We start from the raw sequence: 23,049 nt of genomic DNA, 5'->3' as shown, positions 1-23,049 counted from the left end.
GGCTTAATATATACTGTACATCCTAACTTTGAGTAATTTTTCCATTCATTTTGTTTCACCGATACCTATACCAATCATATACTGAGGCACTCTATTTATTCTTTTTTTAATTGTTAAATTTTAAAAAAGCATCATTTTTTAATTTGGAAGAATTCTTAAAACATATTTATAATTGCCCAAATAATCTAGTTTGTTCATCAAAATTAATGTCTTCACAGTTTAAAAATTAATAAGTGAGTCAATATTATGCAGAAACATATTGATTTATAAGTGTTGAAAATAACATAGTTCTAAATGTCAATTTTCTCCCTCTTTCACAGCAAGTGCATTGCTAAGTGAAACAGATGATGGCTACAATGTGAAAGGAAACTATGTGTTCTCCCATCCTGACTTAAGTATGCAGTGGGAGGAGAATTATGTTATTGAGAATTCAAGGTAAGTTGTACATTTTTATTATAGTTTTAGATGATGTATAATTTGTTTAATTTTCAATTAACAGCCTCTGAAGGGCTATGTTTGGTAGAAAATAGATTCAAATTTGTATAATAAACTTAAGAGAACTGTGATGATCAACAGGCAGCACAACAGCATTGCTAATAACACAGCTACCTTACAACTCCAGTGACCTGGGGGGTTTCCTTTGGATATTGCAGTTTCCTCCCATGTTCTAAAGATGTTTGAGTTGCTATGGAAACAGCCTATGGCGTACAGGTAAGTGGATGAGAATGAGGGAAGAATAAAAATGGGATTAATGTAATATACTATAAATGGTCCTTGATTGTCAGTGTGTGGAGGGATTAGGGAGGTAAGGGAGACATTTCCAATATGTATGGATCTATGGGTATTATATGATCCTTACAATCCATTGCAAAGATAATTACAATTCCATAACCCAAATATTTTCTCTTCCATCACAAACTATCTTCTAAAGCCATCTATCACAGCCCCTCATCTTTCACTTCCAAATATGTAAGAAATATAAATCTTCTGACAGAGATTGGAAGGGAAGATGAGAAGAATAAAATGGGTAGGAGTAGTGTAAATGGGTGCTTTATGGTCAGCAGAGATTTGATGTGCTCCCAGAGTCTGTTTCCACACTGCATTGACCTTCTCCATGACTATTACTAGACTCAGATTTGTATATCATAATGATCACTATCAATTCAGTTGTTTCTTCCTTGTAATATCATCCAATTCTAGCTCTGACCCTGCCACTCTAAGTTTTTTATTTGTGGACGCAATGATTGTAGGGCTGTCTTTGCTTATCTACCATAGTCAACCTTGCTTAAACCAATAGTTCATCAAAAGCTCCAGCATGTAACGCACTCCAATCCTGATCACCATCACAGCTGATATTGTTAACTAACACTAGTTCCTTTTTGGATACTGCTTCCATTTCTAAATAAGTATCCCTGTTTTCTTTCCTCTCTTGTTGCACCACTTGTTTCCTCCCTGTTCTGATCTTTTACAGTCATGTAATCTTTATACATATTTCCATAACTCCTATTCAGTTCTCTTATGCATATCATAATTTAATTGTCCCATCATTGGAGGCTTCATTATCTGCTGTTATGGCTGTAATTTGATGCAGCCCCATCATATCTCAACATGGATGGTGTTGTTCAACTTATAACTAATATGTAAATGATGAAAAGGATCCAAAAACATCCCTCACTTCAATAGAAGGGTCCAGCAAATGAATAGCAAAGATGAATGAGTGTTTCCAACAGATTTCAACTTGAAACCCCAAGTGGTAGCTCTACCTTTGCTTCTTCCTGAATATTCAGCCAGTTTGCTCATGCTCATGATATAAGAAATGACTAAAAGCTCTGGATATAACAAAGCAATAGAAGCAGACAACATCTCTGTTGCACTATTGAAAATGCATTCCAAAAATAACCACATATCTAGCCAAAATGTTTAAGTATGGCTACAACACTGGAACCTGTCCAACAATGTGGGAAGTTGCACAGGTTTGTCCTGTTATTCTGTTAACATAATGTATCTACTCCAGCTAACGGCTGTTCCATCAGTTTGTCTGAAACATTAATAAAGTGATTTTAAAAATTTGACAACATTGATGCCAAACAGCATATGTTCAGTAATGACCCTTTTGGGTTTCATCAGAAAATATCTCATCACAGACTTAATTCCTACATAATTTAAAGAAGTGCATTGCAGGGGTGAGGTGAAGGCTGAATTTGATGCTCAGTTTATGTATTATAAAGTGACTCTAGTAAAGCAAAGGCAAGCTCTGCTATGATTAGATAATTGTGGCTCAAACAGATCAATTATACAAGACGCAGGACAACACAGCAGGAATTCCTCAAGGCCCAACTATCTGCAGTTGCTTTGTCAATGTCCATGTTCAATTTGTCAAATGAGAAAGGATCAACTGCTAGAATGAAATTCAAGGGATCTTTAGGGAAAATTTATTATAATAGAACCTTATATAAAGGCAGGAAGTGATTTTGTTTAATCTTAAACTATGTATGGTCTCAAACTCTGAACAAAGCAAACTATGAAGGTGCAAGGTATGAGTTAGCTATGGCAGATTGGGAAACCACGTGACTAGTCAGAACACAAACTGTAAGAGCTTTTACTGGTATGTAAAAAAGGAAAAAAGACTAGCTAAAATATATTGTAGGTCCTTTAAAAATGAAGGTAGGTGCTAGTATACCAGAGAATAAGGAACAGGCAGAATATCTGTTATAAAATAAAGAATTCATCCCTGAAATAGTGGAACATTACTGAGCTAAAGTAACTGAGGAGTTAAAGAAGTTAGAATAAGTAATGAAACACTATTGAAGCAAATTATGGGAGTGAGGAACAATAAATCTTATGGCACACATCTTTATTTTTTGAAGGAAAGTGCAATAGGGATCCACTGGTTGTTAACTTTCAAACTTTCATGTATCTTCAATGGTTTCCACACATTAGGAGGTAGCAAATATAACCCATTATTTAAGAAAGGGGGTGGAAAGAGACACCCAAAAAACAAACTGATTATCTGGAGATCAATCAGACAGACTTTGGTAACAGGGAACATTATTGAGAATCTATGTTTTACAAGATGATAACAGGACATTTGGAAATGCCAGCATGGATGTATGAAAAAAAATGTTTGACATATCTGTTGGGACTTTACAAAGGTTGCCACTGGCAGTATAAGTGTGGTATATTTGGATTTTGAGAAGACTCTTGACAGGGTGTCACTAAGAATTTAGTTAACAAAATTAGAGGGCAAGGTTTCGGGGGTAATATGTTGGACTGGGTAAAGGAATACTTACTGAAAACAAGATAAAGGAAACACAGGCACCATATAAAAACTGTGAGGCCACACACTTTGCTGAAAAAATAAACAGTATTTTTTACATGGGAGGGATTGAAGATTATTGTTTTCTGAAAGATCGCAGTGTACTTGTATATCATTCACTAGAAATTAGAACAGAAATGTTCTGCAAACAATTAGGAAGGCAAATAGTATGTTGGAGTTTATATTAAGTGGGATGGGCTACAAGCATTGAGACTCCATTGCTTCAATTTCATAGAGCTCAAGTAGGACTGCATCAAGAATATTGTATGTAAATCTATTATCCAACCCAAGAAAGAATAAACAGCACCTGTTAGATAGAAAATGCATGCCAAAAGGCCAATGTTAAAATAGTCATGGGGGATTTAAATATGCAGGTAGATTGGGAAAATCAGAGTGGTGCTAAATTCCAAGACGGGAATTTCTAGAATGCCTAAAAGATAACCTTTTAGAGCAGCTCATGGTTGAGACCTCTAGGTCAGTTATTCTGGATTGCATGTTGTGCAATGAACCAGAATTGATTAGAGAGCTTAAGGTAAAAGAACCCTTAGGAGATGTTATCATATTATGATTGAATTCACTCAGAAATTTGAGAAGGAGAAGCTAAAGTCAGATGTATCAGTATTACAGTGGAGTAAAGAGAATTACAGAGGTATGAGAGAGGAGTTGGTCAGAATTGATTGGAAAAGAACACTGGCAGGGATGATGATAGAGCAGCAATGGCTGGAACTTCTAGAAGCAATTGGGAAGACACAGGATATATTCATCATGGAAGACACAAGCAATATGGTGGAAGTGCCAGGTGTCAGGGCTCATGAAGTGGGTGAAGTTACCATTACTAGAGAGAAGGTCCTTGGGAAACGGAAAGGTCTGCAGGTAGATAAGTCACCTGGACCAGATGGTGTACACCCCAAGGTTCTGAATGAAGTGGCTGAGGAGATTGTGGAGGCATTAGTAATGACACTTCAAGAATACTAGATTCTAGGATGGTTCCAGAACACTGGAAAATTGCAAATATCACTCCAATCTTCAAGAAGGGAGTGAGGCAGAAGAAAGGAAATGATTGGCCAGCTAATCTGACTTCTGTGGTTGGAGTCTATTATTAAGGATGAAGTTTCAGGGTACTTGGAGGCACATAATAAAATAGGCCATAGTCAGCATGGTTTCCTCAAGGGAAAATCTTACCTGACAAACTGTTGAAACATTTTGAAGAAATAACAAAGGTACACAAAGTGAAATCAGTTGATGTTGTGTACTTGAATTTTCAGAAGGCCTTTGACAAGGTGCCACACATTAAGCTATTAACAAGCTATGAACCTGTGGTAAACTATGTGTATACCTGTCTGGACACGCCCCTCTGCTGACTGCTCCTGTGGCTCCTCCCACAGACCCCTGTATAAAGGCGATTGGAGGCTCTGCTCCTACCTCAGTCTCCAAGATGTTGTGGTCACTTTTAAAGCTAATAAAAGCCTATCGTTTGCCTCCGAGAGTTATTGATGGTGCATCAGAACCCATGGTATTACAAGAAAGATTCTAGCATGGATAAAGCAGTGGCTGATGGCAGGCAGCAAAGAGTGGGAATAAAGAGAACCTTTTCTGGTTGGCTGCTGATGACTAGTAGTGTTCCACAGGGTTCTGTGTTGGGACTGCTTTTTTGTACACTATATGTCAATGATTTGGATGTTTGAATTGATGGCTTGCTGAAAGGTTTGCAGACAATATGAAGATAGATGGAGGGGTAGGTAGTTTTGAGGAAGTAGAGAGGCTACAGAAGGGCAGACAGATTAGGAAAATGGGCAAAGAAGTGGCAGATGGAATACAGTGTCGGGAAGTGTATATGTCGGGAATATGTTCATGCACTTTAGTAGAAGAAATAAAAGTGCTGAGTATTTTCTACATAAAGAGAAATTACAAAAAAAAATGAGGCACAGAAGGACTTTGGAGTCCTTGTGCAGGATTCCCTAAAGGTTAAATTTCATGATGAGTCTGTGGTGAGGAAGGCAAATGCAATGTTGGCATTCATTTTAAGAGGATTAGAATATAAGAGCAAGGATGTAATGTTGAGACTTTACAAAGCACTGGTGAGGTCTCACTTGGAGTATATTGAACAGTGTTTGGCTCCTTATCTTAGAAAGAATGTACTAATACAGGAGAGGCTTCAAATGAAGTCCACAAAAATGATTCCAAGACTGAATTGCTTGTAATATGAAGAGTATTTGATGACCCTGGTCTTGTATTCATTATAGTTCAAGGGGACTAGATTCAAGATTCAAAAACTTTATTGTCATTCTAACCGTACATCAGCTCTGCAGGACAGAATGAAACAGCGTTTCCCAGGAGCAGTGCAATCATAACATAACAAACGCAACATAAGTAATAAACATAACAATAAATAGTAAAACACAACAGCCACATGTCAGTTAAAAATAAGTTATAAGTGTCCAGTGCAAGTTAAAAGTGTCCAAAGCAGAGTCAGGTAGAGCAGCCATTTAGCAGTCTGACTGCCTGTGGGAGGAAGCTGTTTAGTAGCCTTGTGGTTTTAGTTTTGATGCTCCTGTAACAGTTACCTGATGGCAGAAGAACAAACAGTTCATGGAGAGGGTGTGAGGCGTCTTTAATGATGTACTGTGTCTTCTGGAGGCATCGACTCTGAAAGAGGTCTTGGACAGAAGGTAGGGAGACCCCAATAACCTTCCCTGCTCCCCTAACCACCCTCTGCAAGGCTTTTTTGTCGGCAGCACTGCAGCTGGAGTACCAGGTTGTGATGCACACTCTCAACCACGCCTCTGTAGAGTGTAGTTAAGATGTTAGTGGGGAGTGATGCTTGTTTAAGCTTCCTCAGAAAGTGCAATCTCTGCTGGGCCCGTTTCACAATCCCATTGGTGTTCCTGGACCAGGTGAGATTGTCCGAGATCTGCACCCCAAGGAACTTGATGTTTTCCACTCTCTCCACTGTGGAGCCGCTGATGCTGAGGGGTGTGTGCTCAGGCTGAGACCGTCTGAAATCGACGATCATCTCCTTGGTTTTGGTGACATTAAGCATCAAGTTGTTGTCACTGCACCAGCTCTCTGGGTTTTTGACCTCCTCCCTGTAAATTGTTCCAATATTTTTGCTGATGATCCCCACCACTGTGGTATCATCAGCAAATTTAATGATCAGGTTCCCCTTGAACCTGGCTGCACAATCATGTGTTAACAGTGTAAACAGCAACGGGCTAAGCACACAGCCTTGTGGGGATCCAGTGCTCAGTGTGATGGAGTCAGAGATGTTGCTGCCAACACGGACTGACTGTGGTCTCTCTGTCAAGAAATACAAAATCCAGCAACACATGGCAGTGTTAAGGCCAAGCAGCGACAGTTTCTCCACTAGTCTCTGTGGGATGATGGTATTGAACGCTGAACTGAAATCAATGTACAGGATTCTGGCATAAGTGTCTTTGTTGTCCAAGTGAGAGAGAACTGTGTGCAGTGTGGTGGATATTGCGTCCACCATAGAGCGATTTGGACGATAAGCAAACTGTAGAGGATCCAGCGATGAGGGGAGGCTGCTGTGATATGAGGCTTGACAAGCCATTCAAAACATTTCATCACTATGGGGGTCAGGGCAACCGGACGGTAATCATTCAGACAGGCTGCAATTGATTTCTTTACTACAGAGATGATTGTGGAGGTTTTGAAGCATCTGGAGACAATGGCTTGACTAAAGGAGATGTTGAAAATGTCTGTCAGGACATCTGCTAATACATCAGCACATTCTTTGAGCACACGTCCAGGAATGTTGTCGGGACCTCCCGCTTTTCATGGGTTAACCCTGGCAAGGGTCCTCCATGTTTGCTCTGAATCAATGATTGGAGCCGGCTGGTCAGATGGTAAGAAGGGACTGGCTCTCCCCCTTGCTGTAGTGTTTGATGCTTTGAAGCATGCAAAGAATTTGTTAAGCCTGTTAGGAAGAGAGATGTCGCTGTCATCAGTTTTCTACCTGATCTTGTAGTCTGTCAGAGCTTTAATTCCCTGCCACATCCATCTGGTGTCACTTGTGTCACAGAAGTGTCCATGTATTTTGCCCGCATAGGCCCTTTTCGCTTTCCTGATCCCTAGTAAAAGCGCAGACCAGTTTGAGCGAAGCGCACTCCTGTCCCCCGATCTGTAGGCTGTGTCACGGGCCTTCAGTAGTGAACGCACCTCTGTTGTCATCCATGGCTTTTTATAACCATGTGTGGTGAAGGTTTTCATCACAGTGACACCCTCTGTGACTAGAATACAAAAGCAAAGATATAATGTTGAGACTTTATTAAGCACTGGTGAGGCCTCCCTTGGAGTATTGTGAGTATTTATAGGCCCCTTACCTGAGAAAGGACGTGCTAAAACTGGAAAGGGTACAAAGGACTGATGCACCATCAATAACTCACACTGAGATGTAAGGCGAGATATCGACTTTTATTGACTGGAAGAAGGAACCAGGAGTGAGTGACCATCATACTACGTCCTGGAGACAGAGAGAGAGAGCATAGGCTTCAGATCGCCTTTATACAGGGGTCTGTGGGAGGAACCACAGGAACAGTCAGCAAGGGCATGTCCAGACATGCACACGTAGTTCACCACATTCACCCCCCCTTTGTTTAAGAGTCCCCATGTGGCGAAGTTTCTTACAAGTCAAGTCTATCAGGTGGTCGAATCTGTCGCTGCGATCTACGTAGCACCGGCTGTGATCGCATGGATGCCGGCGACATTGGTGATTGCACAGGGGACGGAGGTTGTGCTTGTTCCAGCCCACTAGGCGTTGGTGATCCCTCACGCATGTGCGAGGTGCCTGGTATAAATGCGTACGAAACGCCCGGTATATAAGTGCCGTGAGGAGTCTGTGTAGGGCCTGGTGAGCACGGTGTCACCTCAGGTGCAGGGTTCATAGTTACCGGAGAGCCTTCAGGGTAGTGGTCTGCTGCACCTGCGGGTGCCAGGTCGCGGATGGAGACCGTGTCCTCCTGCCCATCAGGTAAGACCACGTAGGCATACTGGGGGTTCGCATGTAGAAGGTGAACCCTCTCGACCAGCGGGGAGTATTTATTGCTCCTCACATGTTTCCGGAGCAGCACTGGCCCCGGGGACGTCAGCCAAACTGGTAGGGTGGTCCCAGTAACAGACTTCCTGGGAAAAGAGAATAGGCGTTCGTGAGGGGTGGCATTGGTGGATGTACATAACAGAGAGCGGATAGAGTGCAGTGCCTCAGGGAGGACCTCCTGCCATCGAGAGACCGGCAACCCTTTTGACTTAAGGGCTAAAAGTGTGGCCTTCCACACTGTGGCATTCTCCCGCTCCACCTATCCATTACCCCAGGGATTATAACTCGTGGTCCGACTAGTAGCAATGCCCCTAGCTAGCAGGTACTGGCACAGCTCGTCACACATAAAGGAGGACCCCCTATCGCTGTGGATATAGCAGGGATACCCGAACAGAGTGAAGAGCTGGCGCAGGGCTTTTATGACGGACGTGGCAGTGGTGTCGGGGCAGGGGATGGCAAAGGGGAACCGAGAGTACTCGTCGATAACACTGAGAAAATAGACATTGCGGTCAATGGAGGGAAGGGGGCCCTTAAAGTCAACATTCAGTCGCTCAAAAGGGCGAGTGGCCTTGACAAGTTGCGCCGTGTCAGGACGGTAGAAGTGCGGTTTGCACTCAGCACAAATTTGGCAGTCCCTGGTCATCGTCCTGATGTCCTCCAGGGAGTACAGCAGGTTCCGAGCTTTCACAAAATGGTAAAATCGGGTGACCCCCGGATGGCAAAGTTGTGCATGAAGGGCATACAGCTGGTCGAGCTGTGTGCTAGCACATGTTCCCCGGGATAGGGCATCAGGGGGCTCATTGAGTCTGCCAGGCCGGTACAGGATAGCATAGTTGTAGGTGGAGAGTTCTATTCTCCACCGCAAAATCTTATCATTTTTGATTTTGCCCCGCTGTTGGTTGCTGAACAGGAACGCAACCAAGCGCTGGTCGGTCAGCAAGGTGAACCTTTTGCCAGCAAGATAATGCCTCCAGTGCCTAACAGCCTCCACTATGGCCTGGGCTTCTTTCTCCACCGCGGAGTGCCGAATTTCAGAGCCTTGGAGGGTGCGAGAAAAGAATGCTACTGGTCTGCCTTCCTGATTGAGAGTAGCAGCCAGAGCGAAATCGGAGGCGTCACACTCCACTTGGAAGGGAGCGGTCTCGTCCACCGCATGCATCGTAGCTTTGGCAATGTCCTCTTTAATGCAGCTGAAGGCCGTGTGGGCCTCAGCAGAGAGGGGAAACGTGGTAGACTTGACCAGGGGGCGGGCCTTGTCTGCGTAATGGGGGACCCATTGGGCGTAATAGGAAAAAAAACCCAGGCACCGTCTGAGGGCTTTGAGAGTGGTGGGAAGAGGGAGTTCTAACAGGGTGCACATACGGTCGGGATCAGGGCCAATGACCCCATTTTCCAAGACATACCCGAGGATAGCGAGGCAGGTGGTTCCGAACACACACTTGTCCCTGTTATAAGTAAGGTTCAGAGCAGCGGCCGCTTGGAGAAATCGTTGGAGGTTGGCGTCGTGATCTGGCGAGTCGTGACCACAGATGGTGATGTTATCCAGATAGGGGAATGTGGCCTGCAGTTGGTACTGGTCCACTATCTGGTCCATTTCCCTCTGGAAGACAGAGACACCATTCGTGACACCGAAAGGGACGCGCAGGAAGTGATAGAGCCTGCCGCCTGCCTCGAAGGCAGTGTAGGGGCGGTCCTCTGGACGGATGGGGAGCTGGTGATAAGCGGATTTCAGATCTACACCTTGTACTGAGCAATCTGGTTGACCATATCCGTGATGCGGGGTAGGGGGTACGTGTCAAGCTGCGTGAACCTATTGATGGTTTGACTATAGTCCACGACCATCCTATTTTTCTGCCCAGTCCGAACAACAACCAGCTGGGCCCTCCAAGGGCTTGAGCTTGGCTCAATGATCCCCTCCGAGCAGCCGCTGCACCTCTGACTGAATGAAGGCCCTGTCCCCTGCGCTGTACCTCCTGCTTTTAGTAGCCACGGGTTTACAGTCGGGGGTCAGGTTGGCGAACAGCGGTGGGGGAGGGACCTTGAGGGTGGAGAGGCTGCAAGTGGTGTCAGTAGCACAGCTGTCGGCCGGGTTCTGGATGGGATGTGTGGGCCCGTGTGTGTGTGTGGTCAGTAGCGGGGTATGTGAAGAAGTCCCACAAAACTGAGGATTCCTGACAGTGAGTGGTGAGAGGGGCCCATCATATACCATAGTCACACTTTCAAGATGGCTCTGGAAGTCCAGCCCCAATAGCACAGGTCCGTACAGATTAGGCATGACTAGTAGCGCAAAGTTCCGATATTCTGTGCCTTGCACCACCAAAGTCGCTACACAACCCACCCAGATGTCTGCGGAATGCGACCCAGAAGCCAAATGGATCCTCCGACTTACCGCCCGTGTTGCAAGTCCGCAGCGTTGCACTGTGTCCGGGTGAATAAAACTCTCAGTGCTACCCGTGTCAAACAGGCATCTAGTCCAGTGCCCCTCCACCAGGATGTCCATCATGGACCTTGCGAGCGGGTGTGGGGCGCTTTGGTCGAGAGTTACAGTGGCCAGAGTTGAATCGCCGTCGGGGTACCCGGTAAGCATAACGGCGGGTTCAGTTGCACGAACCTCCTCCAAGTACGATTGGAAGCATGCAAGCCAGTGTTCAAAAGCGAGAGCTGCGTCAGGGTCTTGAGGGTCCAAATCCAACCTTTCCGGACGCAAAACGATTTCCATGTTTTAAAACTTCCAGTCAATAAAATTGATGCACCATCAATAACTCACACTGAGACGTAAGGCGAGATATCGGCTTTTATTGACTGGAAGAAGGAACCAGGAGTGAGTGACCATCATACTACGTCCTGGAGACAGAGAGAGAGAGAGAGAGAGAGCATAGGCTTCAGATCGCCTTTATACAGGGGTCTGTGGGAGGAGCCACAGGAGCAGTCAGCAAGGGCATGTCCAGACATGCACATGTAGTTCACCACAAGGACGTTCACAAAAATGATTCCAGGGTTGAATAGCTTGTTATATGAAGAGCATTTGATAGCTCTAGGCCTGTATTCACTAGAATTCAGAAGAATGAGAAGTGACCTCATTCTTCTGAATTCTAGTGAATAGAGGCCCAGAGTGGATGTGGAGAGGATGTTTCTTATGGTGGGCAGTGTCTAAGAGCAGAGAACACAGCCTCAGAATAGATGGGTGTCCTTTCAGAATGGAGATAAGGATGAATTTCTTCAGACAGAGAGTGGTGAATCTGTGGAATTCTTTGCCACAGGCAGCTGTGAAGGTCACATCTTTACGTATATTTAAGGCACAGGTTGATAGATTCTTGATTGGTCAGGACATGAAGGGATACGGGGAGAAGGCAGGAGATTGAGGCTAAGAGGAAAATTGGATCGGCCCCGATGAAATGGTGGAGCAGATTCAATGTGCCTAATAACCTAATTCTGCTCCTATATCTTGTGTTCTTATTGTTACATGCTGCAGGACAGCAATATAAGGACTACAATGAAAGAAAATCAGGTCAATTCATGAGTCGACAAGATTTTCATAAAGGAGATATTAAGCAACTGGGCTATTACTTTCCAGAAGAAACGAGATATTACTTCAATGAAACTGACGGAATTTGTAAGGGGCTTGTCATGGAAGATCAGACTTAATGTTTCTCCTGGTGGGGATTTTCTAGGACCATGAGTTACTGCCTTATTTGCTATACAGAACTGAGATTATAAAAATTTTATTCAGCCAGTAATTTATAAGTCCTTGTAAATTTATAATGAAAGGAGCAACACTCACAAAATGTTGAAGGAACTCAGATAGTTAGGTAGCATCCATGGAGGGGAATAAGCAGTCACAAACCGCTTACTTTGGAAATGTAGGGCATCGCACCAAAACTGTTGGAGGAACTCTGCAAGTCAGGCAGGTTATTTCTTCAGTGGTTTGATTGGGGCATGACTGGTCAAGCGCATGGACATCAGCCAGTGAGAACAGCGAGAAGAGTTTAAAAGGAGACAGCTTTTTAGAGTGGGCATCAGAGTAGAGGGAGACAGAGTAGGAAGGCTTTGGCTCAACAGGGCTTTGGCGATAACAGGTCGAAGCGAGGTAGGTTATCTGTGTAGGTAGTATGTAGGAAGTATATGCGTGAGGTCGGTGTTCTGTGCTCGGTGTCAGATGTGGGAAGTCCTGGAGACTCCCAGCCTCCCGGATGGCCACTTCAGTGGCAGGTGCGTCGAGTTGCAGCTCCTCAGGGACCGTTAGAGAACTGGATATGCAGCTTGATAACCTTCATCTGGTCAGAGAAAGTGAGGAAGTGAGAGATAGGAACTATAGGCAGGTAGTCACACCGGGGCCTGGGGAAACAGATAAATGGGTAACAGTCAGGAGAAGGAAGGGCAGGAGTCAGAGGCTGGAGAGCACCCCTGTGGCTGTACCCCTTGACAATAGTACTCCTGCTTGAGTATTGTTGAGGGGAATGGCCTACCTGGGGGAAGCAACAGTGGCCGTGCTTCTGGCACAAAGTCTGGCCCTGTGGCTCAGAAAGGTAGGGAAAGGAAGAGGATGGCAACAGTGATGGGGAGTGTATAATGAGGAGGTCAGACAAGCGATTCTGTGGATGCAGGAAAGAAGTATGAATGGTAGTTTGCCTCCCAGGTGCCAGGATCCTGGATGTTTCTGATCACATCTACAATATCCTGAAGTGGGAAGGAGAACAAACAGCCAGAAGTCATGGTACATATTGGTACCAATTACATAGGGAGGAAAAGGGAGGAGGTCCTGAAAACAGACTACAAGGAGTTAGGAAGGAAGTTAAGAAGCAGGACCTAAAAGATAGCCATCTCGGGATTACTGCCTGTGCCACGTGACAGTGAGTATAGGAATAGAGTGAGGTGGAGGATAATTGCGTGGCTGAGAGATTGGAACGGGGGCAGGGATTCAGATTTCTGGATCATTGGGACCTCTTTTGGGGCAGGAGTGACCTGTACAAAAAGGATGGGCTACATTTCAATCCAAGGGGGACCAATATCCTGGTGGGGAGTTTTGCTGAGGCTATTGGGGAGAGTTTAAACTAGGAATGCTGGGGAATGGGAACCAAACTGAAGAGGTGGAGGAAGAGGCGGATGGCTCACAAATAGAGAAAGCTTGGAAACAGTATGGGAGGGAGGATAGGCAGTGATAGAGAAGAGATGTGCTCAGACTGATGGTTTGAGATGTGTCTATTTTAATGCAAGGAGTATTATGAACAAAGCAGATGAGCTTAGAGTGTGGATCAGTACTTGGAACTATGATGTGGCCATTACAGAGGCTTGAATGGCTCAGGTGCAGGAATGGTTATTTCAAGTGCCAGGCTTCAGATGTTTCAGAAAGGACAGGGAGGGAGGCAAAAGAGGTGGAGGCGTGGCACTGTTGATCAGAGATAGTCATGTCTGCAGAAAAAGAGGAAGTCGTGGTAGGATTATCTATGGAGTCTCTGTGGGTGGAAGTTTGGAACAGGAAGGGATCAATAACTCTACTGGGTGGTTTTTATAGACTACCCAATAGTAACAGGGACACCGCGGAGCAGATAAGAAGACAGTTTGCTGATGACACAAAGGTTGGAGGTGTTGTGGATAGTGTGGAGGGCTGTCAGAGGTTACAATGGGACATTGCTAGGTTGCAAAACTGGGCTGAGAAGTGGCAGATGGAGTTCAACCCAAATAAGTGTGAAGTGGTTCATATTGGTAAGTCAAATATTATGGCAGACTATAGTATTAATGGTAAACTGTTGGCAGTGTGGAGGATCAGAGGGATCTTGGGGTCTGACTCCATAGGATACTCAAAGCTGCTGCGCAGATTAACTCTGTGGTTAAGAAAGCAGATGGTGCATTGGCCTTCATCAATCATGGGAGCTGAGAGGTAATGTTATAGCTATATAGGACCCTGGTCAGACCCCACTTGGAGTACTGTGCTCAGTTCTGGTCACCTCACTTTAGGAAGGATAGAAAGGGTACAGAAGAGGTTTATAAGGATGTTGGTTGTATTGGAGAGAATAGATTGAGTGAATTCATACTATTTTCCTTGGAGTGACAGAGGATGAGAGGTGACCTGATAGAGGTGTACAAGATAATGAGAGGCATTGGTCATGTGGACAGTCAGAGGCTTTTTCCCAGGGCTGAAATGGCTAGCACGAGAAGGCATAGTTTTAAGGTGCTTAGAAGTAGGTACAAAGGAGATGTTAGGGGTAAGTTTTTTTACGCAGAGAGTGGTGAGTGCGTGTAATGGGCTGCTGGCGACGGTGATGGAGGCGGATACAATAGCGTCTTTTAAGAGACTCCTGGACAGGTACATGCTCAGAAAAACAGAGGGTTGTGGGTAACCCTAGGTAATTTCTAAGGTAAGGACATGTTTGGCACAGCCTTGTGGGCTGAAGGGCCTGTACGTTTTCTTTTCTTCTATGTTTCTATAACTATGAAGTTTGAGTTGCTGAGTAGATTCAAGATAGAGACTGAGAATACTTTTTTAACATCAAAACAATCAAATAATATGAGGTCAGTTCAGGAATGGTGTACTAATGTGAAGAATCAGTAGCGATCTTACTGAAAATGGAAGAGCAGGCATGAACGGCTAATCTTACATTCAAAAGTGGGAATATTCATTAAGAATTTCTCAAGAAGATCGAAGAAAATTCTGTCATAGTAGCATTTAAATTTGTGTTAGACAATGACAATCACTAAAAGAGTCTCACCGCTAATTCTTAATATTCAGTAGTATAACTGTCACTGCAGCACACCATCAGAGTTCTGGGATGTAATGGGGAGCAGGGCACCATTAACAATTAACCCAGCAACTTAAAAAAGAACAGGCTGGATATCCTGTAGTGTTTGATATCTGCTGACACAAAGCTTTGTCACTACATTCAGATTGTTATTCCCACTTGCTTAGGTCACTGAATCTCCAACAACACTAGTCAAAATTACATAGTTTAATTAATGTCCCGTGATTTATTGTGGTTAATTGAACATCACAGTTTTTCATTAGTTTAGCAGAGTAGATTTTGGGCTGTGGAGTCTCAGTTGCTAGGTATATTATAAAGATTGATAACAGTTTTCGATGTTAAGGAAATTAACGGGTTAGTGCAATGAAAAAGGATACAAGGTTAGGATAAGGGATGGAGGATGTAGATTAGGGCAAGGTGTAGTATTAGAACAGTGAAATAAAAAATAATCAACTGTGATATTATTCAATGCTTCTTCTACATTCTACATCTTGACAGAATTCTGATGATTAATAATAATTTCATAATAATATTAAATTCAAAAAGAATAAAAACATTTTAGATTTTGCAAACCTGTTCTGTTGTGCTTAATTACAGCTCAGGTAGCAAAGACACAGATTTACTCTAGGTCCTCTAGCTTAAGCAGAAAAGCAGTAATTTTTTTTTAAATCTCTGGATGAAAGAAACTTGAAGTAAAATCAGAAAACACTGGAAACTCCTAGCACAAACACGAGAAAATCTGCAGATGCTGGAAATCCAAGCAACACACACAAAATGCTGGAGGAACTCAGTAGGCCAGGCGGCATCTAGGGAAAGAATACAGTCGACATTTTGAGCTGAAACCCTTGGGCAGGACTGGAGAAAAAAAGCTGAGGAGTAGATTTCAAGGTGGAGGGAGGGGAGAAACCCAAGTGTAATAGATGAAACTTGAAGGGGGGGAATGAAGTGAAGATTCAGGAAATAAACTGGTGAAAGAGACAGAAGGCTGTGGAAGGTAGAAAAGGTGGGAGGAGCACCAGGCAGTAGGCAGACAAAGAGATAAAGTGAGAGAGGGAAGGGGATGGGAAATGGTGAAGTGGGTGTGGGATGCATTAACGGGAGTTTGAGAAATCGATGTTCATGCTATCAGGTTGGAGGCTACCTCCTTTGGCTCCTCACACCTCCTTCAAACAAAAGCTGTAGTCATGGGTACTTGCATGGGATTCAGCTATGCCTGTCTGTTTGTCAGCTCTGTGGAAGCCTACACTGGTGATCGTCCTGCACTTTTCCTGTGCTACATCAACAAATGCATTGGTGCTGCTTCTTGCACCCATGCTGAAATTGTTGACTTGATCACTTTTCTCCAACTTTCACCCTGCCCTCAAATTTACCTGGTCTATTTCTGACACCTCCCTTCTCTTTCTCTATCTCACTGTCACTATCTCCAGAGGCAGCTTATCCACTGATATCTATTATAAACCTACAGACTCTCAAATCTACCTGGACTATACTCTTCCCAGCCTGTTATTTGTAAAAATGTCATCCCCTTCTTTCAATTCATCCATGTCCACCGCATCTGCCCTCAGGATGAAGCTTTTCATTCTAAAACAAAGGAGATGTGCTCCTTTTTCAAAGAAAGGGGCTACCCTTCCTCCACCATCAACGGTGCCCTCAACTGCATCTCTTCCATTTCATGTTCTTATCCCATTCTGCCGCCACCCTTCCAGGGATAGGGTTCCTCTTGTCCTCACCTACTATTCCATTAGCCTCCACGTCCAGCACATAACTTTCCGAAACTTCTACCATATGCAACAACACCAAGCACATCTTTCCCTCCCGCCCACCATCACTTTCTGCCTTCCCCAGGGATCACTCCCTACACAACTCCCTTGTCCATTCGTCCCTCCCCACTGATCTCCCTACTGGCACTTATCCATGCAAGCGGAGCAAGTGCTACACCTCCCTCACTGCCATTCAGGGCCCTAAACACCCCTTCCACATGAGGTGAATCTGTTGGGGTCATATACTGCATCCTGTCCTCCTGTATATCAGTAAGACCCAACGTAGGTTGGGAGACGACTTTGCCAAGTACCCACGCTCTCATCCACCAGAAAAAGCAGGATCTCTCAGTGGTCACCAATTTTAATTCCACTTCCCATTCCCATTCTGATATGTCCATCCATGGCCTCCTCCACTATTGTGATGAGGCCACACTTAGGTTGGAGGAACAACACCTTATATTCTATCTAGTTAGCCTCCAACCAGATCAATTTCTCAAACTTCCGGTAATGACCCCCACCATTTTCCATCCCCTTTTCCCTTTCTCACCTTATCTCTTTGCCCACCCACCACCTCCCTCTTGTGATCATCCCCCCTTTTTACTCTTTCTTGTATGGCCTTCTGTCACTTTCACCAATTTACTTCCCAGCTCCTTGCTTCATCCCTCTCCCTTCGGGTTTCACCTATCACCTTGTGTTTGTCTCTCCCCTCTCCCACCTTTTAAATCTACTCCTCAGCTTTGTTTTCTCCAGTCCTGTCAAAGAGTTTCAGCCTGAAACATCAACTGTACTCTTTTCCTAGATGCTGCCTGGCCAGCTGAGTTCTTCCAACTTTTTGTGTGTGTTGCTCAGAAACTCATAGCAGATCAGGTAGCATCTGTGGTAAGAGAAAAAGTTAATGTTTCGGGTTCAGTCTCTTTCAAAATGAATGATTGTACCTAAAGAAAATGGCATTTCTTTTCTTGGGTAAATGACCACCCATTTCTTTTATTTTCTTTATCAGGATAATTACAAATTGTGACGTAAGCATCGCCAGTCCAACTTTCACAGACCTTATCTTCCGTTGGTCTCAAGATAGCAATGGAATTTCTTCATCAGTCTTCACTCCATCTACAGGACTCCTCAGAATGAGAATTGAAAAGAGAGCACCAGGAGTTTTGTATGGAAAGTTATATTTCCATAACGAAGTAAGTATCTTATTCATGCATATGAAAACTAATGGCTAAAGTTATTGAAGCTACCAGTATCTGGCTAGCCACAAATAATGCTTCCTTTAGTGGTCCTTGCAAGCACAATGTTAAATTGTGAATGCTCAGATTAACTACTGAATTGCTTAGACAACTTATTTCTAAATTGCTATATTTGCATAATAATTCTCATATGCAATGCAATTTTTCTTTTATTTGACAGCAATCTGCTGAAATCGTTATTTTGGAAAGTCAAGTCTCACTGGAGAATACGGAAAATCTTCAACTGACCTTCAAATGGAACGATATTGTAACCACAGATCTCATAGAAGGCATAAAGAAGAGCATACCCAAAATGATTGGAACTGTCTATGATTTCGCAAACAAGTATCACATTCAACATCTTGGAATTCCGATAAATGCTGTTCTTCCAAAAGTAAAGGAGTTACTGAAGCAGAATGTCAATGAAGCCTACACAAAAACAGTCAATGTCATCAGAGAAACTGATGATAGCTTGCAGTCTGCAGTTGATAATATCGAATCAAGCTATCAAAGCATGAAAGTGAAAGTAAAGAAATTATCCAAGAGAGCAGCATTGAAAATAGCAAATGAAGATTATAACAAAATGATCACCACATTCTTGGATGCCATTTCCAATTTGACACGAGAGTATCAACGTAAAATTACAGAATCAATCGAGGCAGCATATGATTTTCTAAAACAAAACAGATTTAATATTCCTGGAAGTGATAAACTTTATAAAGTTGAAGAACTATATAAGAACTTCATAAATGAAACACCAATGAACATTCAAAGACTCTTTCAGAAACTGGAACAATGTCTCATAAAAGCAGTTAACTACTTTGGGGAAATGGAGCTAAAAATATCTGGCAAGAACACAGTCATTAAAAGTACAGAAATAATTCACCAGTTGGGAGTATTTCTCCAGAAAGTTCAAACAAAGCTGCTTGAAGCTTTAGAAGGAATGAAAAATTTTAGTTTTGAAAAGAATCTTCATTCCCTAAAAGAAAATATGCAGAGTTTTTGTGAAAATATTGTTTCAAATTTGAAAGATACAGATAATATTAATTTTAAAGCTGTGAAATCTAAAATTCACAAGTGGTACAATGATGGTATGAATTCAGTGTATGCAGAACACTTGAATGTGTATTCAGTTAGTTTGAAACATTATCTTCTAAAACTGATTCAAATGTGGCACAATGTGTTGCAAGTGGCTGTTGCAAATATTCCAACCGGAAGTGGATATTTTGATGTCTTGTCTGGATGGACAGACAGGCTTAAAGAATTTAATGACACGTTAGTTCAAAAGTTGAGAGAAGTTGCAGATTATGTAGAAGCAAGTCCAAAATTAATCGAGGAAAATTTTATTATTCTGAAGAAAGAAGCAAATTTTGGCATTAATAATTCCATTAATACTTTTAATGAATATTATAAAATTGCGCAGTCAGAGCTTCAAGAAGATGGGCAAATAGTTGCTGGATATTTTGAGAGAGTTAGAGGAAATTTAAAGACAGCATTTGCAGACACAAGAAAGCAGGCTGGTGCCTATCGACGGACAATTAAGAGCAGTATAGATAGAGTTTTTATCAACCTTGATGAATTCTATGAATCATTAATTGTTAATGCACAAAGAGCAGTTGATTCGTTTTTTGAAACCTGCAGCAAGTTTGCTCAAGAACTGTTTAAGTTCCTAGATTTAATATCCAAAGAAATATTCACTGGAATGACTGTGAAAACGCAACCTGGAGAGCTTGTAATCAATGTTCCTCGGCATCTGAAATAGAAATCATATGATGAGATTCCCCACCTGAATAAAGGAACAATGAAGTGGCTAAACACAACTTTTATCAAGGGACAGCACATGCTACAAAAAGATACTTTTCGAGCTTGGGAACTAATTATGGAGGAGTATCAGAAAAATAAAATGCTGCTGGAAGAAAGGAAAACAAAGAAGAGTGAACCAGAATTTTAAAATGCATCTGAATATTTAAAGTTATTATAAACCAAATCATTTAACATGTAAAATGTACCATTCTTGTGAATGAAAACCAAGGAATCATTTATTATTTCAGTTTTCAAATGAGAATAAATGCAAAATTCTTAAATAACAGATTTTAATAGATTATTTCATATTAACAAAAATGTAAGTAAACTTATTTCTTGAACTATTTAGGCTACCCAAAAAAAGTAATTTTGACCAAAACTGGGCTTCTCTTTAAATTGGGACAGGAGAGGAAGATTTTTCTGCATTGAAATAATATGCCTGAACAAGTGGCTGATAAATGCCTTCTTCACCACCCTGCTTACCCATTTTAACATTTTCAGGGAACTATGAATTTGTACCCCTAGGTCTCACTGTTCTACAACACATTCTAGAGCTCTGCCACTTACTGCAAAAGTCCTGTTCTGGATAGACTCCAAAATGCATCACATCACACATGTCCAAGTTAAATTTTACCTGCTGTTCCCTGGCACGCTTTCATGTTTGATCTGGATCCCACTGTAATCTTAAATAACCTTTTCTACTAACCATTATACCACCCAATTTTGTTGTCGCCTGTAAACTTACTAATCATGTCATCAATATTCTCATCCAAATCAGTACTAGATAGGACAAGTAGCTGAAGACCCAGCACCAATCCCTGCAGCATACCATTGATCACAGGTCTCCAATCTTAATAATCTTCCATTAGCACCCTCTGATTCCTTTCACCAAGCCAATTTTGTGTCCAATTGCTTAGCTCACCTTTGATTCTATGTGACCTAAACCTTCAGAACAACCTGACAAGCAGTACCATGTCACTGGCCTTTCTAAATCTCCTGTTGATGAAGTCTACTGCCCTGCCCATGTGAATCTTCTTAGTCACCTTATCAAAAAGTTCAAATTTGAGAAATGCAATTAAATTGCACAAAACAATCCCTAATCAATTCTCACCATTCCAAACAGAGTAGATCCTATCTCAGACTACTCACTAGTAACTTTTCCACCACTGATATTAGGTTCATTAGCCAGCAGTTCCTTGCTTGTCCTTATAGCCCTACTTAAATAAAAGCACAATATTAGCCACCTTCCAGTCTTTCAACGCTTCATGATATAAATATCTCTCCCAGTGCCCCAGTAATTTTTTTTCTGGCTTCCCACAATGCCCTAGGGTACAGCATCTGGACCCAGAGATTTACTAACTGTTTTCATCCCCTCTTTTGTAAAGTGCAGGACATTAGTATTAGCTTTCCTAAATTCTCTTACTTCCATGACATTCTGCACAGTAAAGACAGATAAAATACATTCATTCAAGGCCTCACTCGTCTTCCATAACTCCACACGTAGACAATCACATTGAACCTTAAGAGGGCCTTTTATCTCTTTAGTTATCCTTTTGCTCTTAATGCAATTTCTTATGATTTTCCTTTATCATATCTACCAAAGATATCTCACATCCTCTTTTGTACCCTCATGATTTCCCTTTTAATAGTACTCCAATATCCTTTATAAGAATTTGCTTGACAGTAATTCGAAGTAAATTTATTATCAAAGTACTTATGTCACTTTATATATCCCTGAGATTCATTTTCATGCAGGCATACTCAATAAATCTAATAATCAATAACCTGGGTATTAGGGATGTTGCTTTCCTGCACAAATGGTCAATGGTGGGAGGCTTTTACCAAGATGGACTGGATCATATCCACTACTTTTTATAGAATTTTCCATTCAAGGATATTGGTGTTTCCATACCAGGTTGTGATTTAGCCAGTCAATATATTCTCCACCACATATCAAGATGGTCTTCAAGGGAAGTTTGGATTGTGGCTGGTACTCTTGAACAAACTGGCTCGAACTCTCCTTCCCACGACATTCTGCAGCATCTGCAAATGTGTAAGGAGATAGCAGATATTTGTAGTAAACACAAGGTGGTGATTGTGGGAGATTTTAATTTTCCACACGTAGATTGGGAAGCTCATTCTGTAAAAGGGCTGGATGGTTTAGAGTTTGTGAAATGTGTGCAGGATAGTTTTTTGCAACAATACATAGAAGTACCGACTAGAGATGGGGCAGTATTGGATCTCCTGTTAGGGAATGTGATAGGTCAGCTGACAGATGTATGTGTTGGGGAGCACTTCAGGTCCAGTGATCACAATAGCATTAGCTTCAATATAATTATGGAGAAGGACAGGACTGGACCTAGAGTTGAGATTTTTGATTGGAGAAAGGCTAACTTCGAGGAGATGCGAAGGGATTTAGAGAGAGTGGATTGGGTCAAGTTGTTTTATGGGAAGGATGTAATAGAGAAATGGAGGTCATTTAAGGGTGAAATTATGAGGGTACAGAATCTTTATGTTCCTGTTAGGTTGAAAGGAAAGGTTAAAGGTTTGAAAGCACCATGGTTTTCAAGGGATATTAGAAACTTGGTTCAGAAAAAGAGGGATGTCTACAATAGATATAGGCAGCATGGAGTAAAGGAATTGCTCGAGGAGTATAAAGAATGTAAAAGGAATCTTAAGAAAGAGATTAGAAAAGCTAAAAGAAGATACGAGGTTGGTTTGGCAAATAAGGTGAAAGTAAATCCGAAAGGTTTCTACAGTTATATTAAAAGCAAGAAGATAGTGAGGGATAAAATTGGTCCCTTAGAGAATCAAGGTGGTCAGCTATGTGTGGAGCCGAGGGAGATGGGAGAGATTTTGAATGATTTCTTCTCTTCGGTATTCACTAAGGAGAAGGATATTAAATTGTGTAAGGTGTGGGAAACAAGTAAGGAAGTTATGGAACCTATGACAATTAAAGAGGTGGAAGTACTGGCGCTTTTAAGAAATTTAAAAGTGGATAAATCTCCGGGTCCTGACAGGATATTCCCCAGGACCTTGAGGGAAGTTTGTGTAGAGATAGCAGGAGCTCTGACGGAGATCTTTCAGATGTCATTAGAAACAGGGATTGTGCCAAAGGATTGGCGTATTGCTCATGTGGTTCCATTGTTTA

General features: G+C 42.5%; 2 protein-coding genes across 2 annotated transcripts in view; one reads left to right on the top strand and one right to left on the bottom strand.

Moving 5' to 3' along the window:
- The window catches only part of apoba (apolipoprotein Ba), a 70,596-nt gene extending 50,428 nt beyond the window's left edge, over positions 1-20,168 (top strand). Inside the window, exons 28-30 of the mRNA XM_059981787.1 lie at positions 321-435; positions 17,870-18,053; positions 18,277-20,168. Of these exons, the coding sequence (XP_059837770.1) occupies positions 321-435; positions 17,870-18,053; positions 18,277-19,857 (1,880 nt within the window). The 3' untranslated portion in view covers positions 19,858-20,168. The remainder of the gene's footprint in view (positions 1-320; positions 436-17,869; positions 18,054-18,276) is intronic.
- On the bottom strand, positions 7,766-11,198 carry LOC132400634 (uncharacterized). The gene is made up of 3 exons (XM_059981795.1): positions 10,762-11,198; positions 9,776-9,972; positions 7,766-8,458 (listed from the first exon to the last, which is right to left on the bottom strand). Exons 1-3 carry the CDS (start codon positions 11,089-11,091, stop codon positions 7,960-7,962), a joined length of 1,026 nt encoding a protein of 341 aa, XP_059837778.1. The 5' UTR covers positions 11,092-11,198; the 3' UTR covers positions 7,766-7,959.
- Positions 20,169-23,049: the final 2,881 nt, after the last annotated feature.

Source organism: Hypanus sabinus, chromosome 10 (genome assembly GCF_030144855.1).
Source record: "Hypanus sabinus isolate sHypSab1 chromosome 10, sHypSab1.hap1, whole genome shotgun sequence".
NCBI classification, from domain to species: Eukaryota; Metazoa; Chordata; class Chondrichthyes; order Myliobatiformes; family Dasyatidae; genus Hypanus; species Hypanus sabinus.
The sequence above is the reverse complement of the archived record's forward strand: the minus strand, read 5'-3'. Positions and strand labels throughout refer to the sequence as shown.

Excerpts from the sequence above, each read along its gene's own strand:
- LOC132400634 (XM_059981795.1), bottom strand. The coding sequence starts at position 11,091 with ATGGAAATCGTTTTGCGTCCGGAAAGGTTGGATTTGGACCCTCAAGAC. Across the intron at positions 9,973-10,761 it reads GCGGACTTGCAACACGGGCG|AGGGAAATGGACCAGATAGT; the intron begins GTAAGTCGGAGG and ends TCTGTCTTCCAG. Across the intron at positions 8,459-9,775 it reads ACCTGCCTCGCTATCCTCGG|GAAGTCTGTTACTGGGACCA; the intron begins GTATGTCTTGGA and ends CTCTTTTCCCAG.